This window comes from Chiloscyllium plagiosum, unplaced genomic scaffold (genome assembly GCF_037043375.1).
Source record: "Chiloscyllium plagiosum isolate Xiang-an unplaced genomic scaffold, Cpla_swu_hap1 HiC_scaffold_42, whole genome shotgun sequence".
NCBI classification, from domain to species: Eukaryota; Metazoa; Chordata; class Chondrichthyes; order Orectolobiformes; family Hemiscylliidae; genus Chiloscyllium; species Chiloscyllium plagiosum.
Genome location: NW_028270180.1, coordinates 1,119,559 through 1,135,454, shown reverse-complemented (window position 1 = coordinate 1,135,454; position 15,896 = coordinate 1,119,559). Strand labels below are relative to the sequence as shown.

The 15,896-nt window shown below is 41.9% G+C and overlaps 1 protein-coding gene across 3 annotated transcripts in view; it reads left to right on the top strand.

The window, feature by feature from the left end:
• The window catches only part of LOC122542515 (transient receptor potential cation channel subfamily M member 1-like), an 83,011-nt gene that overhangs the window by 35,986 nt on the left and 31,129 nt on the right, over window positions 1–15,896 (top strand). For all 3 annotated transcript variants that reach the window (XM_087982213.1, XM_043680330.2, XM_043680329.2), the window contains exons 14-19: window positions 2,982–3,122; window positions 4,719–4,748; window positions 8,155–8,453; window positions 8,673–8,901; window positions 9,763–9,882; window positions 10,165–10,296. In XM_087982213.1, the coding sequence (XP_087838339.1) occupies window positions 2,982–3,122; window positions 4,719–4,748; window positions 8,155–8,453; window positions 8,673–8,901; window positions 9,763–9,882; window positions 10,165–10,296 (951 nt within the window). The remainder of the gene's footprint in view (window positions 1–2,981; window positions 3,123–4,718; window positions 4,749–8,154; window positions 8,454–8,672; window positions 8,902–9,762; window positions 9,883–10,164; window positions 10,297–15,896) is intronic.

Below are 15,896 nucleotides of genomic sequence, written 5' to 3'. Positions count from 1 at the left end.
CTCAGATGTACCCATCTCAGATCAATCTCTTTCCTCATTATTTCCCTGGGTAGCCCCCCCCCCCCCCCCCGCCCTTCTAGTTTAAATCCTCCCAAGCAGTTCTAGCAAATTTCCCTGCCAGTATATTAGTCCCCTTCCAATTTAGGTGCAATCCGTCCTTCTTGTACAGGTCACTTCTATCCCTAAAGAGATTCCAATGATCCAAAAATGTGAATCCTTCCCCCATACACCAGCTCCTCAGCCATGCATTCATCTGCTCTATCCTCCTATTCCTGCCCTCACTATTTCGTAGCGCTGGGAGTAATCCAGAGATTACTACCCTTGAGGACCTCCTTTTTAAATTTCTGCCTAATTCTCCCTTCAGAGTCTCAACCTTTTCCCTTCCAATGTCGTTGGTTCCAATGTGGACAATGACCTCTTGTTGGCCCCTCTCCCCCGTGAGAACATTCTGCACCCTCTCTGAGACATCCTTGATCCTGGCACCAGGGAAACAACACACCATTCTGCTTTTTCTCTGCTGGCCACAGAAACATCTGTCTGTACCTCTAACTACAGAATCCCCAACACAATTGATCTCTTGAGTGCATGGCTGAAGCGGAGCGTTGCTGGGTAACGAAAGGTGTATTGGATATTTAGGCCTCTTAGACACTTCTTTGCCTCATTGAATGCCCTCGTTTTGCAGACCACGGCTGGACAAAAATCCTGAAATAACATAATTCTGGAACCCTTGTGTATCACAGCCTGAGGATCCTTCCCCAGGACTCTGGAGGCTTCCACGAGCATCTGATTCTCTTTATAGTATTGGAGCTGGAACAGAACCGGGCGGGGGCGCTGGTCCGACCCGGGCCTGTGTATAGCAACCTGTGGGCCAACTCCACCTGTACCTGGCCTGATCAAGACTCCAACTTAAATATTTGAGGGAGCCATTGCTCCAAAAAAACTGCCAGCTGGCCTTCCTCTTCCCGTTTGGGATGGCCCAGCAAACGAATATTTTTTCAACAACCCCGATTGTCGAGGTGGTCGATGTACTCTTCCAAGGTCTGGACTCGCTGCTCGAGAGCCCGGACCCGGCCCACGGCTGACTTGGCAGCAGCTTCCGAGGTCGCGGCCTTTTGCTCCGACCCTCTGACGCACTGTTCGATTTTTTTCAATTTCTTGGTCGTGCTTCTGCAGCACGACCGAGAACGACTCCCATCTGGTCCTGGATTCTTCAACGAAGGTGTTGATCTTCTCCTGCAGCTTGTTGATCCAGGAGATCAGGGTCGCTTCCGCAGGTAAGTCCCCCGAGGCAGCCGCGGGCGTCTTCACTGCTGCTGGAGGGGTGGGAGAGGGGTCCCCGCCTGTTGCGAACTGCAGGAATTTTTGCCCTTAGTCATTTTAAGAACAACTGTAAACGTTTGATGTAAAATGACTAACTATGCTGGGCAAAAAGTATTTTAAATGATTTAAAAGGTGTGGTGAAGGCGGGTGCCCCACTTTGCCCAAGTCTTAGGCAGAGCACTACAGACTCAGACTTGCTGGGTCGGTGCCATCTTGAATCTCCCAGACTCACCAAATTTAAAGGCATTTAAATGGTCATTGGATAAACATATGGATGAAAATGGAATAGTGTAGGTTAGATGGCCTTCAGATTGGTTTCACAGGTTGGTGCAACATCAAGGGCTGAAGGGCCTGCACTGCGCTGTAATGTTCTATGTACTTTATTCATAAAAAAAACTTTATATACAAACATAGTCACTAAAGCAGTTCAGTTCTGTACAGTCTTTGCATATGGAGAAACAAACAAACATCATAGTTTACTTTCCCAACAGTTCCAAAAAACCCAAAAGCATTTCTTAGCTATGCAAGACACTATTTACATATATTTGAGGCACTGGTAGAGTCCAATTACTGAACAGATGCTCATTGTATTTTGGCAGAAAGACCTCAGACGGGGTCTTTCGCCACTGTGCATTGGCGGCAGCTTCCCCAAACTTTAGTGCCTCCCTCAGCACATAGTTCTGAACCTTGGAATGTGCCAGTCAGCAACACTCAGTTGAGGCCATCTCCTTACTCTTGGAAAACAAACAGGTTTCAGGCAGCATTCTTTCACCAAATTGATGGTCCTCTAGGTGCTGTCAACCTTTGTTTCAATGTCTGTCCGAGGGAACAATCTGTAGAGCACAGAGTCCTGTGTCATGGATCTGCTCAGGATGGACCTCAACAAAACTCTGTATCTCTCTCCAGACTTCCTCTGCAAAGGATTTTCCAGAATGAGAGGTGTGATGGTCTCTACACCACCAACTCCACCACACCCCCCAATGTGCAGTAGCACACAGAGACTGGGCGTACATGAAGGATCTGTCTGGCAGCGCCCTTCTCACCACCAGCCGAGCTATGTCTTGGTGCTTGTTGGAAAGTTCTGGTGATCAGCCATTCTGCCAAATTACTTTGACAGTCTGCTCAGGGAACAGCCTGACAGGATCCACCCTCTCTTTTTGTTGCGGTGTCACAAGGACATTACATGCTGACCACTTCCTGATGGACTGGTGGTCAAAGGTGTTTTTCTTTGCAAATGTCTCGATGAAGGATGGGTGACATGGGCCAGTCCAACTATTTGGAGGCCAGTCCCATCGTTCTGTTGAGTCTAAATTCAGCTGTCCACTTTAAACACTTTTTAATGACTGGATACTTTTGTAATCTTAATTAAATTTGTGCTTGAAACTCAAATGTACATTTTAAACAGCTGCTAACAGTCAGCTCATATCAGTGAGGAGAATAGAACATTAAAATTACTGATATTGTCAAGGTAGAAATGGAAAAGACATGTTTGCGGCTCAGAGCGGGAGGTTTGTTCCCATCCCCAGTATAGGGAGTGAGTAATGAACCAAGACCTTCAGTGTTCTTGGCTTCTCTCTCTGTGTAACAGGATGCTGCCCTGTAGATTGAGGTTGTGAATTTGGGTGTAACACATGCTGATGTATTTTGACTTTCTGTTTCAGGGAAACCTGCCCCCTGACTACCACATCAGTTTGATCGACATTGGACTGGTCATAGAGTACTTGATGGGAGGAGCCTATCGCTGCACTTACACAAGGAAAACATTCCGCACTCTCTACAATAATTTATTTGGGCCAAAACGGGTAAATATATCCTGATCTTTAAGTAAAAACAATAATTTCTGATATGATTTGAATGAAAGGTGTTTAAAGTTCACACTGTAACCTCCAGGGCTCCCCGTTAGGACAGCAGTCACCCTGTGACCAAGACAAGAATACACACGCGCACATGCACTCTGACTGTTCCGGATGACAATTGCTACCCATTCTTGGGCTACAGGGTTCAGTTAGCTAATCTCATTTGAGGCTGAGAATTTTCAGGAGTCAATCATTCAGTTGGGCTTGTGTTACAAATTGACCAAGGTTAGGTAAGGACAGCAGCTTTCCTTCCCTAAGGGACCCTTGCGAGTAAGGTATGTTTTATGATAAATGACATCTTTATTTTCATTTTCCGAGAGCAGTCTTTTACAGATTTTCCAAATGCAATTCAAACTGTAAACCACCGCAGTGTAAACAAAACACAATGGACAAATTTTATTCCAAGGTGACAGGGATCTTGGCTTCTGGCAGGAAAGCAGGCAAGGGCCCCTTGTCACGGTAACTCAAGTGGTACCACATTCCAGCACCTTTCAGCGCAGCTGCTGGCTTTCCTTTCTGGATGGGTTACTCTTCGGATGGTCGGTGTGGACTGGTTGGGCCGCAAGGCCTGTTTCCACACTGTAGGGGATCTAATCTAATCAGGGAATCTAATCTAACTTTAAGAAAGATTAAGAAACCCAGGAACAGAAATCCCCCCACCAAGAACTGCCAGCCAATCAGAAGACAGCATTGCTTGTTACAATCTGTGGGATAGATTATTGTGCTGAGAATCTCACCAGAGATCCAGGATCATTCAGGAATCCAGTCCACAAAGACTGGGGGCATTTGGAGTCCACGGAGGGACTCACTGGCGATCGGAAAGCACTCTCAATGGTTCCCCCGTCCTAATCTTTGGACATAGGCAATTAGGGACCTCTACTTGTCCCTGTGCTAATTACCCTCCCTGCTGCTGATTGAATGCTGATTGTTGTGGGATTAGGCCTTTAAATGGGTGAAAGTGAGGACTAAAGATGCTGGAGCTCAGAGTCAAGATTAGAGTGGTGCTGGAAAATCACAGCAGGTCAGGCAGCATCCGAGGAGCAGGAAAATCAATGTTTCGGGCTGGAGCCCTTCATCAGGAATCAGTATTAATTGCACATGCAAAGACCTCAATTAGTGTCAGGGTAGGAAGCCCATCTATGAGCCTCCCTGTCCTCACATCATCGGGGAATAGGTGGGAAAGTGCTGTGATTCCGTATAACAACACCTTCCCAACCACTAAATGCCCTTCAATTTCCCTCTCTTATTAATTCAGTAATGATCTCCAAAGTCTCCGATCTCTCTACAAGCCACGCTGTTCTCTGATCGCTGGTCAGTGACTCCTTACTCCCTTCTTAATTATTGGTGATTTCACTGAGAAACAGTTGCAGACCTTTACCTCATAATCACAGATTAACATCGTTGGTGAAATAATTTGGGCTGTTTCTGATGACAATGTAAAGAAAATATGTGTAAATATTAATCATTTTTCTCATTCTGCTCTGGCATGTTACCAGTCCCTACTCTCTGTTTGCTAATCTATTTCATTCTTTCTTCCTGCAGCCAAAAGCTCTGAAACTTCTGGGGATGGAGGTGAGTGATATTTGAAGTATTCTTGATGCAGAGTTTTTGATGTACAGTTGGTTTTTGATTCCTTTTGATTCTTGGTACCTTGATCCTTGGGGCAGCACAGTGGCTCAGTGGTTAGCACTGCTGCCTCACAGCGCCAGAGACCTAGGTTCAATTCCGGCCTTGAGTGACTGTCTGAGTGGAGTTTACACATTCTCCCTGTGTCTGTGTGGGTTTCCTCCAGGTGCTCAGGTTTCCTCCCACAATCCAAAGATGTGCAGGTCAGGTGAATCAGCTATTCTAAAAAAAATGCCCATAGTGTTAGGTGCTTTAGTCAGAGGGAAATGGGTTTGGGTGGATTTCTTTTCGGAGGGTTGGTGTGGACTTGTTGGGCTGAAGGGCCTGTTTCCACACTGTAGGGAATCTAATCTTGGTATATTCCATTTTTCCCTGTCAAACTGTTTCTTCTCCCAGGACTGAGTCTTATTCCATCACTAGCAGCTTGTCTTCAGTATTTGCCCTTTCTAACCCCTTCACATTGAGATTGAGCCTTTGCATTATTTGCTTTAACCAACAAGACTGACCTTTTATTCAAAGGTGATCATTTCGCACAGTTTCCTATGACTGAATGGAATCCTTTGATTTCTCTTAAACAAAGAGTGAAGAATATAACAATGTAGGTATTGAGAGTAATTCCATGTATAAAGAGGCAATTACATAGGTAATATAGTAACTGCCAGTGGAATGAGATAATTCCATTGGGTTACAGGGAAATGGTGGGTGCGACATGGTAACTCTACATAACAAGGTCCATGTAACGTGGTAACTATGTTACTAATAGTGCTGTAACACTATGTAGAGGTGGACACATACATGATAGGGAGGATACAAGTAGTGGTAAGATTAAAGTTGCAGCTTCAGTGCTGTGTTCCAATGATTTTGTGTTGACACTGCACCCCCAATAAGATAGATGGAGGAACAACATTCATAAGAAAATACATAACATAAGACATTGGAGCAGGAGTAGGCCATCTGGCCCTTCGAGCCTTAAGATCATGGCTGATCTATTTGTGGCCTCAGCTCACCATAACCCTTAATCCCTTCATTATTCAAACAAAATCTATCTTAGCTTTAAAAATATTTACTGAAGTCATGTCAACTACTTCACTGAGTAGGGAATTCCATGGATTCACAACCCTCTGGATGAAGAAGTTCCTTCTCAATTCAGTCCTACATCTGCTTCCCCTAATTTTGATGCTGTGCCCTCTTGTCCTAGTTTCACCTGCCAGTGGAAACATCCTCTCTATGTCTCTCTTGTCTACTCCCTTCATAATTTTATATGTTTCTGTAAGATCCCCACTCATTCTTCTAAATTCCAATGAAAATAATCCCAGTCTACTCAGTCTCTCCTCATAAGCCAACTCTCTCAACTCCAGAATCAACCTAGTGAACTTCCTCTGGAGCCAGCACATCCTTTCTCAGGTAAGGAGACCAAAACTGCATGCAGTACTCCAAGTGTGGCCTCACCAGCACCCTGTACAGCTGCAAAGTAACCTCCCTGCTTTTAAACTCAGTCCCTTTAGCAATGAAGGACAAAATTCCATTTGCATAACAGCATGCTGCAACTTTTTACTATTCAAGTAATAGTCCTTTTTACATTATACCTACCAAAATAGATGACTTCACATTTATTAACATTGTATTTCACCTGCCAGACTTTGCCCACTCATTCAATGTATCTATGTTCCTCTGCAGAGTTTCACAGTCCTTTGCACACTTCGCTGTACCACTGATCTTAGTGTCATCTGCAAACGTTGACACACTGCACGTGGTCCTCAACTCCAAATCATCTATGTAAATGATGAGTAATCGCGGTCCCAACACTGATCCTTGAGGCTCACCACTAGTTAGTGATCACTAACCAGAATAGCACTCATTTATCCGCACTCTTTGCTTCCTGTTAGTCAACCAAACCTCTATCCACATTAATAATTCACCCGTAACGCCATGCATCTTTACCTTATGCAGCAGCCTCTTGTACAGCACCTTGTGAAAGACCTTTTGGAAATCTAAGTACACCACATCTACTGGGTCCCCATTGTCCACCGTGCTCATAATGTCTTTATAGAATTCCAAAAGATTAGTTAAACATGACCTGCCCTTCATGAACCCATGCTGCGTCTGCCCAACGGGACAATTTCTGTCTAGATGCCTTGCTATTTCTTCCTTGATAATAGACTCAAGCATCTTCCCCATGACAGAAGTTAAGCTAACCGTTCTATAATTCCCCAACTTTTGTCCAGCACCCTTTTTAAGTAGTGGCATCACATTGGCTGTTTTCCAAACTGCTGGAACTATCCCAGAGTCTAATAAATTTTGGAAAATTACCACAAACACACTTGCTATTTCTCCCACCATCTCTTTTAGTACCCTGGGATGCATTCCATCAAGGCCAGGAGATTTGTCTAGCCTGAGCTCCATTAGCTTGCCCAACACTGCCTCATCTCTGATAATGATTTGTTTTCTGGTCCTTATCTACCTTTCTCTCTTTGTCAATTACTGGCATGTTATTTGTGTCCTCCACTGTGAACACCAACACAAAATACCTATTCAATGCCTCAGCCATTTCATCATATCCCATGACTAAATGCCCCATCTCATCCTCTAAAGGACCAATGTTTACTTTAGCCACACTTTTTTTTTGTTTTATATATTTATAGAAAGTTTTGCTATCTGTCTTTACATTCTGTGCTAATTTTTTCTCATGTTCTATCTTACTTTTCTTTATAGCTCTATTTGAGGCTTTCTCGTGAAATTAATGCTTACTTATTCCCAATGCCTGTTGTCCACATGGCTTGCAACAATCAATATTGGTCCCAATTTCTTGACCCTTTCCCCAGCTTATATTGCACTGTCCACTCCAAAATATAAGAACCTCCTTCCTATGAATTGGTGTCCAGGATATTCCGAGTGCATCACAAGGAATCAGATATTCACCTAAAACAGCAGCAGCACCCTGCCCTTGTCCTTCATCCTGTGATTCTCAGATTTCCAGCATGAATAGCTATTTGTCCTTATTTTACTTTACTCGTCATGTTAGTGTAATTAGATACAATGCTGGCATTTTGTACACACCATAACCCCCTGATTACTCCCAAATCTAAACCTTTCCCCAACGTCACTTTTATTTTCTTTATCATTTTTATTTTCCAAACGGAAAAGTACTAGGTTTAAAAATTACTTTTTGAATAAAACAGATGTATAGACCTTTGAGATGAGCCTGGTTTCTGGTCATCCTTATGCCTGCTAGCTCTTGGTTTTTTTCCCTTTCTGTGACCTGGCATCATGGAAAGTGCTGGTGAATGAGTGATGTGTTGATGTGAAAGGATATTTGGTATGTGCTATTAACACTGCTTGTGGCCTATCCCAGGATGATGAACCACCCTCAAAATCCAAGAGGAAGAAGAAAAAGAAGAAGAAAAAGGAAGAAGAGATTGATATTGATGAGGATGACCCAGCCATTGGCCGATTTGCCTACCCGTTCCATGAGCTGCTAGTGTGGGCTGTGTTGATGAAACGGCAGAGAATGGCATTGTTTTTCTGGCAGCATGGTGAAGAAGCTTTGGCCAAGGCCCTGGTTGCCTGCAAGCTTTACAAAGCCATGTCAAATGAATGTTCTGGCAGTGAGCTTGTGGATGACATCTCGCAGGACCTGGAAAACAACTCAAAGTCAGTCCCCCTTCCTTTCAACCCCACATTCATTTCTCTTTACTTTTTTTAAAATGGTGGCTCCCGTTCTTCTCCAAAATGCAGTTGTCGCTTTGCGGCCTATTAAAAATTCATAAACAGCATAAAATTGGTCAAGGACCTGTGAACTGCTCAGTCACATGTCTGTGACAGCTTCTCTTCCTTTCTGCTCTCTCACTATTTCTTTCTCTTTGTTTGAAGGGATTTTGGGCAGCTTGCTGTTGACTTGTTAGACCAATCATACAAGCACGATGAGCAGGTGGCCATGAAACTGCTGACATATGAGCTGAAGAACTGGAGCGATTCAACCTGCCTGAAACTGGCAGTGACAGCAAAACACCGCGACTTCATCGCACACACTTGCAGCCAGATGCTGCTGACTGACATGTGGATGGGGCGGCTTCACATGCGGAAAAATCCCGGCCTTAAGGTGCAGTTCTCAGGTCACTGCTTAAATCACAAACTATAAATGCAAACCCATTCATCTTTTTATAATTATAATCATAATATCTTGTCATTTATCCTTTTGATACTCTCACCATGGTGCATCTTTAAAAATCTTGTATTGCTCAATGAATGCAATTTGTTTTATGTCCAAGGGATGTGATTGTGACTGGCTCGGCCAGCATTTATTGTCCATCCAATAAAAGATGCAAACACGTTGCTGTAGCTCTGCAGTATCACATACTCCCGACCAGTTAAAGAAAGTGTCTTTTCTTCCCCAAAGGGCATTACTAAAGACAATGAGTTTTTACAACAAACAACAATGATTATGTGGTCATTTAGTATCAGCTGTTTGTTTCAGATTTTTTAAAATTCAAATTCGACCATCTGCCACGCTGGCATTTGAACCCAATCTTAAGAACACTGAGGTTTTAAATTATTGTCCAGTGACATAGCCTCTACACCACCACTTCCCCAGATTATTGGCGTTTCCTCGATTACAATCAGTGACTCCTCTTCAACATAACATACTTGTCTGTACTGTGCTTAGTGACATTCTGAAGAAATGGCAAGTTTAAACAGAAAGAAAGAACTTGTATTTTTCCAGCACATTACCCATGTGAAAACATTTGTCAAGGGATTGTTAATGTGGCGAGTGAAATTAAACTGTAATGTGATATGTTATGCATAGTTCAAGTGTTTCCATGTTATATGTGGTATTTTTACTTGGATCTAACTGCCTGCATCTTAAATATAAATGGTTATAAAATCAATTAATAAATCAGTCCTGTGGTCACTTTTCATCCTGAACATACTTTACTAACACGTGATTTTGATCTCCTGTCAGATTATGTTGGGCATCATATTTCCACCAGCCATTCTCTTCATGGAGTTTAAAAGTAGCGATGATTTGTCGTATGAAGCAACTGGGGACAATGAACAGGGGAAAGAGAAGGAGGAGGACAACGTAAGTGAGTCAGAAGGGAATGGGATGGGGCAGAAATGGGCACCCAGTGGGTGGGGAATGACTGTTGGGATGAGGGGATAATCCATGAAGTTTAACATTAAAAATCTAAAACAGGAAAATCGGAGTCCAAGCAAGTGAATGATGTGTTCAGCATGGGACTGAGCTTTGTTGACCAGGAGTACATTGTCCGGTGTGGAGTACTGACCAGGCGGGTACATCGTCCTGTGTGGAGTACTGACCATGTACAATGCACCATGTGAAATTCTATTATTGTTATTTCAGGATGCAAACACTGAGGCTGTTTCAAGAAAAGGGGATGAAGAAGATGGGATGGAAAATCACAGAAGCATCCCAATTGGAAGAAAGATTTATGAGTTCTACAATGCACCAATTGTTAAATTCTGGTTCCATACTGTAAGTTCTGGCTTTATATGTAGAGCAATAGAGTCATAAAGCATGGAAACAGACCCTTTGGTCCAACCAGTCCATGCCAACCATAATCCAAAACTAAACTAATCCCACCAACCTGCACTTGGCCCATATTCTACCAAATATTTCTTATTCATGTACTTATTTAAATGTCTTTTAAATGTTGTAACTAAACCCACGTCTACCACTTCCTCTGGAAGTTCATTCAATACATGAATCACTCTCTATGTAAAATAATTGCCCTCATGTCTTTTTGAAATGCCCCCTAGTCTTGAAACCCCACCTGAGGAAAAAGACACTTGCCATGCACCTTATTGATAGCCCTCATGATTTTATAAACTTTATGAAGGTCACCTGTCAACCTCCTGTGCTCCAGTGAAAAAAGTCCCAGCCTATCCAGTCTATTTTTATAACTCAAACAGTCCATTCCTGGCAACATCCTCGTAGCTGTTTTCTGAACCCCTTCCAACTTATTAATATCCTTCCTATAACATTCTGCCATTCTTCAGCCCATTGATCAAGGTCTCTTTGTAACTTAGGTAGCCTTTTCACTGTCCACTATTCCACCAATCTTGCTGTCATCTACAAACTTACTATTGTGTTTTCCATATTCTCATCTAAATCATTTACATCAATGACAAACAAAACAGGACCCAGCACCAAACCCCCAGAACATTGCTGGTCATAGGCCTCCAGTTTGAAAAACAACAATCCACCATCACTCTTTGTCTCGTGCTGTTAAGCCAATGTTGTATCCGATAGGCAAACTCACCCTGAATCCCATTTGATCTAACTTTACCAACTTTAGTCGACTGTACTCAACATTGTCAAAGATTTTACTAAGGTCCATGTAAACAATGTCTATTGCTCTGCGCTTGTCAACCTTCTTGGTTAATTCCTCAAAAACCTCAATCAAGTTTGTGAGACATGACTTCCCTCGCACAAAACCAAGCTGACTATCCCTCTCTAAATGCAGATAAATCCTATCTTTCAGAATCACTTCCAACAACTTATCTACCACCGAATTCAGACTCTCAGGTTCATAGTTCCTAGCCTTCTCCTTACATCCTTTCTTAAATAAAGGCACAACATTAGCCACTTCCTAGTCATTCAGCACATACCCAGATATGTAAGTGATACAAGCATTTCTGCAAAGGGCCCTGCAATTTCCTCCCTAACTTCCCACAACATTTGGGGATAGACTAGATCAAGTCCCAGAGATTTATCTACCATTATACTTTCTAAGAACTCCAGCACTTCTCTTCTGTCATGTGAATTGTTTTCAAAACCTCGATATTTATTTCCCAGAGTTCTCTAGCTCCATTTCTATCTCTACAGAAAAAAAACTGATGCAAAATATTCATGTAATATCTATCCCATCAATCTCATTGATCTCTAAGGGGCCCTACTCTCTGTCTCTAATTGCTCGTTTGCTTGTAATGTGCTTGTAGAATTTCTTTGGATTATCCTTAACCTTATTTGCCAAGGCTATCTTGTATCCCTTCTTTACCTTCCTGATCTCCCCCTTAAGAATGTCCCTACACTTTTTATACTCTTCAAGAGATTCATTTGAACTCAGTTGTTTACATCTAATATACGATCTTTTTATTCTTGATGAGAGCTTCAATATCTTTATTCATCCATTGTTCTCTAGTCCCACCAGCCTTACCTTTGACCCTAACATGAATATAGTGACTCTGAACTCTCATTATTACACTTTTGAAAGCCTCCCACTTATCAGATGTCCCTCCACATGCAAACAGTCTACTCCAATTAATTTTTGAAATTTCCTGTCTTGTACCATTAAAATTTGCCTTACTCCAATTAAAAACTTTAATTTTCATGCAAGATTTATTCTTTCTCATAACTACTTTAAAATTACTAGAACTATGATCACTACACCCAAAGTGTTGCCCTGTTATCACTTCACTCACTTGCCCTGTCTTATTAAGAGAAAGTGAGGGCTGCAGATGCTGGAGATCAGAGCTGAAAATGTGTTGCTGGAAAAGCGCAGCAGGTCAGGCAGCATCCAAGGAACAGGAGAATCGACGTTTCGGTCCCTGTCTTATTAAGGCAATAATGTTTCTCTAGTAGAAACATTTACATATTGATAAAGGAATTTTTTTTGAATATATTTAACAAATTCTTTAACACTATGGTAATCCCAGTCAATGTTTAGAAAGTTAAAATCACCTTTTACCACCTTATTAATCTTACATATATCTGAGATCTCTACATTTTTTGTTTCTCAATTTCACTCTAACTACTGGGGAAGGGGGTCAATTGGACAATCCCATCGAGGTTGAGAGTATGTTGCTGGAAAAGCACAGCAGGTCAGGCAGCATCCGAGGAGCAGGAAAATCGACGTTTCGGGCCGAGCCCTTCATCAGGAAAACCTTTTCCAGCAACACACTCTCAATTCTGATCTCCAGCATCTGCAGAGCTCACTGTCTCCTAATCCCAGCAAGGTGATCATTCCTTTTTTTTAATTTCTAATTTCAACTCATTTTCACAGGATCATTTTTCAGAAATATCTTTTCTAGTTACAGCAGGGATGTTTTCTTTCATCAAAAACACCATCTCTACTCCTGTTTTGCCTCCCTGACTATCCTTCCTATAGCATCTGAAACCTGGAATATTGAGCTGCCAGTCCTGCCCATCCCTCAGTCAAGGTTTCATAATAGCTATAATGTCCCAATCTTATGATCCCAAACATACCCTGACTTCATCAGCCTTACCTATAAGACTCCTTGCATTGAAATAAATTCAGTTTAATTCTTCAGAGTTACATTGTTCACTGACTTGCTCTTGTCTGTCTTTTCTAATTAATTTGTTCTTTTCTGAGTCAAACTCATCCATCTTTCTATTTACTCTGCTACTTAGGATCCCTCCACCCCATTTCTCTCATAGTTTACAATCTCCTTTAATAGAATTAGTAAATCTTCCCACTGGGATATTCATTCTTTTCTAGTACAGGTGAAACCTATTCTTTTTGATCAGGTTTTTTTTCTGCCCCAGAAGAGATTCTAATGATCTAAGAACCCAAATCCTTGAGCATTGCACCATCTCTTCAATCGTTGATTTATTTCCATTATCCTTTTATTCTTTCCCTCATTTGAGTTTGGCACCAGGAGTAAACCAGAGATTACTACTTTTGAGTTCTGTTTTTTAATCTTCTACCTAACCTTTTATATTTACTCTGTAAAGCCTTTATCTTTTCCCTATGTCATTCCTACCGATGTATACAATCATTTCTAGTTTCTAACTCTCCCCTGTAACAATGTGCTTCAAACATTTTGAGATGTCCTTAATCCTCGCACCAGGAATGCATCATTCTATCCCAGATTCATGCACACGTTCACAGAACCTTCTGTCTGTGCTCTTGATAGGACAGTCCCCATAACAATTATTCTTTTAAATTTTGTCAAACCCCAGCCTAACGTAACATTCATCCCTTGTGCCCAAGATCTGACTGTCTCTTGTATTTTCCTCTAAGAGACTATTCTATTCAACAGTACCCAAAACTGAGTATCTGTTTGACAGAGGAATAACCATACAGACTTCTGAAATACCTTCTTACCTTTCCTGACAGTCACCCAATTATCTGACTGATCCTGCTGTGTAATCACTTCTCTAAATCTATTAGCTACTAGGCAGTGGTAATGTCACTGGACTAGTAATCTCAAACCTGAAGCTAACATTCTCAGCAAATGGGTTTGAATCCCACCATGGCAGATGGTAAAATTTGAACTCAATATAAAGTCTGATCTTAAAAATAATTAAAAACCCATGTGGTTCATTAATATCCTTTAGAGAAGGAAATCTGCCTTTCTTCCTTGTTCTGGCCTGAATCTGATTCCATACCCACAACAATGTTTAGAGTCAACTGCCATCAGGGGAACTAGGGATAGCCAGCGATGCCAACATCTCATGAATGATGAAAAAAATTGAATTAAGAGCAGGAGTGGATCATTCAGTCCCTTGAGCCTGCTGTGCCAGTCAATATGATGATGGTTGATCTGACTATGGCTTCAACTCCACTTTGTCACCGAGTTCCTACACCCTTTGACTCTCTTGTTGTTCAAGATACTATCTAATTATGCTTTTAAAATATTAAAAGCTATCTGGGGAAGAGAATTTCGCAGACTCAAGATCCTCTGAGGGAAAGAAAATTCTCCTCATCGCCATATTTTTAACTGTATCCCTTCATCTCTCCCTCAAGCGAAAACATCCTTTTAATATCCATCCTGTCAACTCTGCTCAGAAATTTATGTTTCAATAGGGTCACTTCTCATTCTTCTGAATACAAATTATAGAAGCCTCCCTTCCATTGAGGTTAAACTGGTAGGCCTGTGGTTACTGGACTTCTGCTTACAACCTTTTTGAACAAGGATGTAATTTGTAATTGTCTGGCTCTCTGGGAACTTCTCTTGAGTGAAAGTTTATGGCCAGTACCTCATCAATTTTCACTCTCACTTCCTTCAATATCCTTGGTGTACTGTATTCATCCGGTCTTTTATCAACTTGAAATACTGTCAGGCTAATCAGTAATTCCTCATTAATTTTGAATCCTTCCTAATGTAGACTTACCTCTTCTATCACTATAGTCTGAGTAGGATCAACATCCTCTATTTCTCTTCCTTCCCTCCTTTCACTATTAACGTGCCAAAGAAGACTCCTTGCTGATCCCAATAGAGTCAGTTGACCCACAATTAGTTATTGTTACTCTGGGTGGTTGTTCTTTCCTACTGTCATCCTAACATTGTGATACAATAAACACTGTCTCCTCAATGTTTCCTCGTTGACACTTGATCCACTTGGCACACTTCATCCCCAAGAAGTGGGGAGATGGTGACATAGTGGTAGTATCACTTTAATAGTAAATCAGAAACCCAGGTTAATGCTCTGAGGTCATGGTTCAAATCCACCTTGATAGATGATGACATTTGAATACAGTAAAAAAACTAGAATGAAATACTAGACTAATGGCAACCATGTGATCACTGTTGATTGTCATAAATACCAATTTGGTTCACCAGTGTTCCTTTCAGGAAGGAACTCTGCCATCCTTACCTGATCTGGCATATATGTGAGAACATACCTACAGCAATTGACTTTTCAATGCCCTCTGAAATGGCTCTAGCAAGACAGCAAAGCCGACATAAAACATGATTCGGAGATGCCGGTGTTGGACTGGGGTGTATAAAGTTAAAAATCACACAACACCAGGTTATAGTCCAACAGGTTTAATTGGAAGCACACTAGCTTTCGGAGCTTCATCAGGTGATCATAAGACATAAAACATAGAATCCCTACAGTGAAGAAGCCATTTGGCCCATGGAGTCTACACTGACCCTCTGAAGACCTTCCCAGCCATATTTATATTGGCTAATCCACCTAGCCTGCACATCTGTGAACACTCAGGGAAATTTAGCATGGCCAGTCCATCTAACCTGCACATTTTTGACTGTGGGAGGAAACAGGAATACCCAGCAGAAACCCACATAGACCCAAAGAAAAACGTGGAGACTCCACACAAGCAGTCACTTGAGGATGGAATCGGATCTGGGTCCCTGACACTGTAA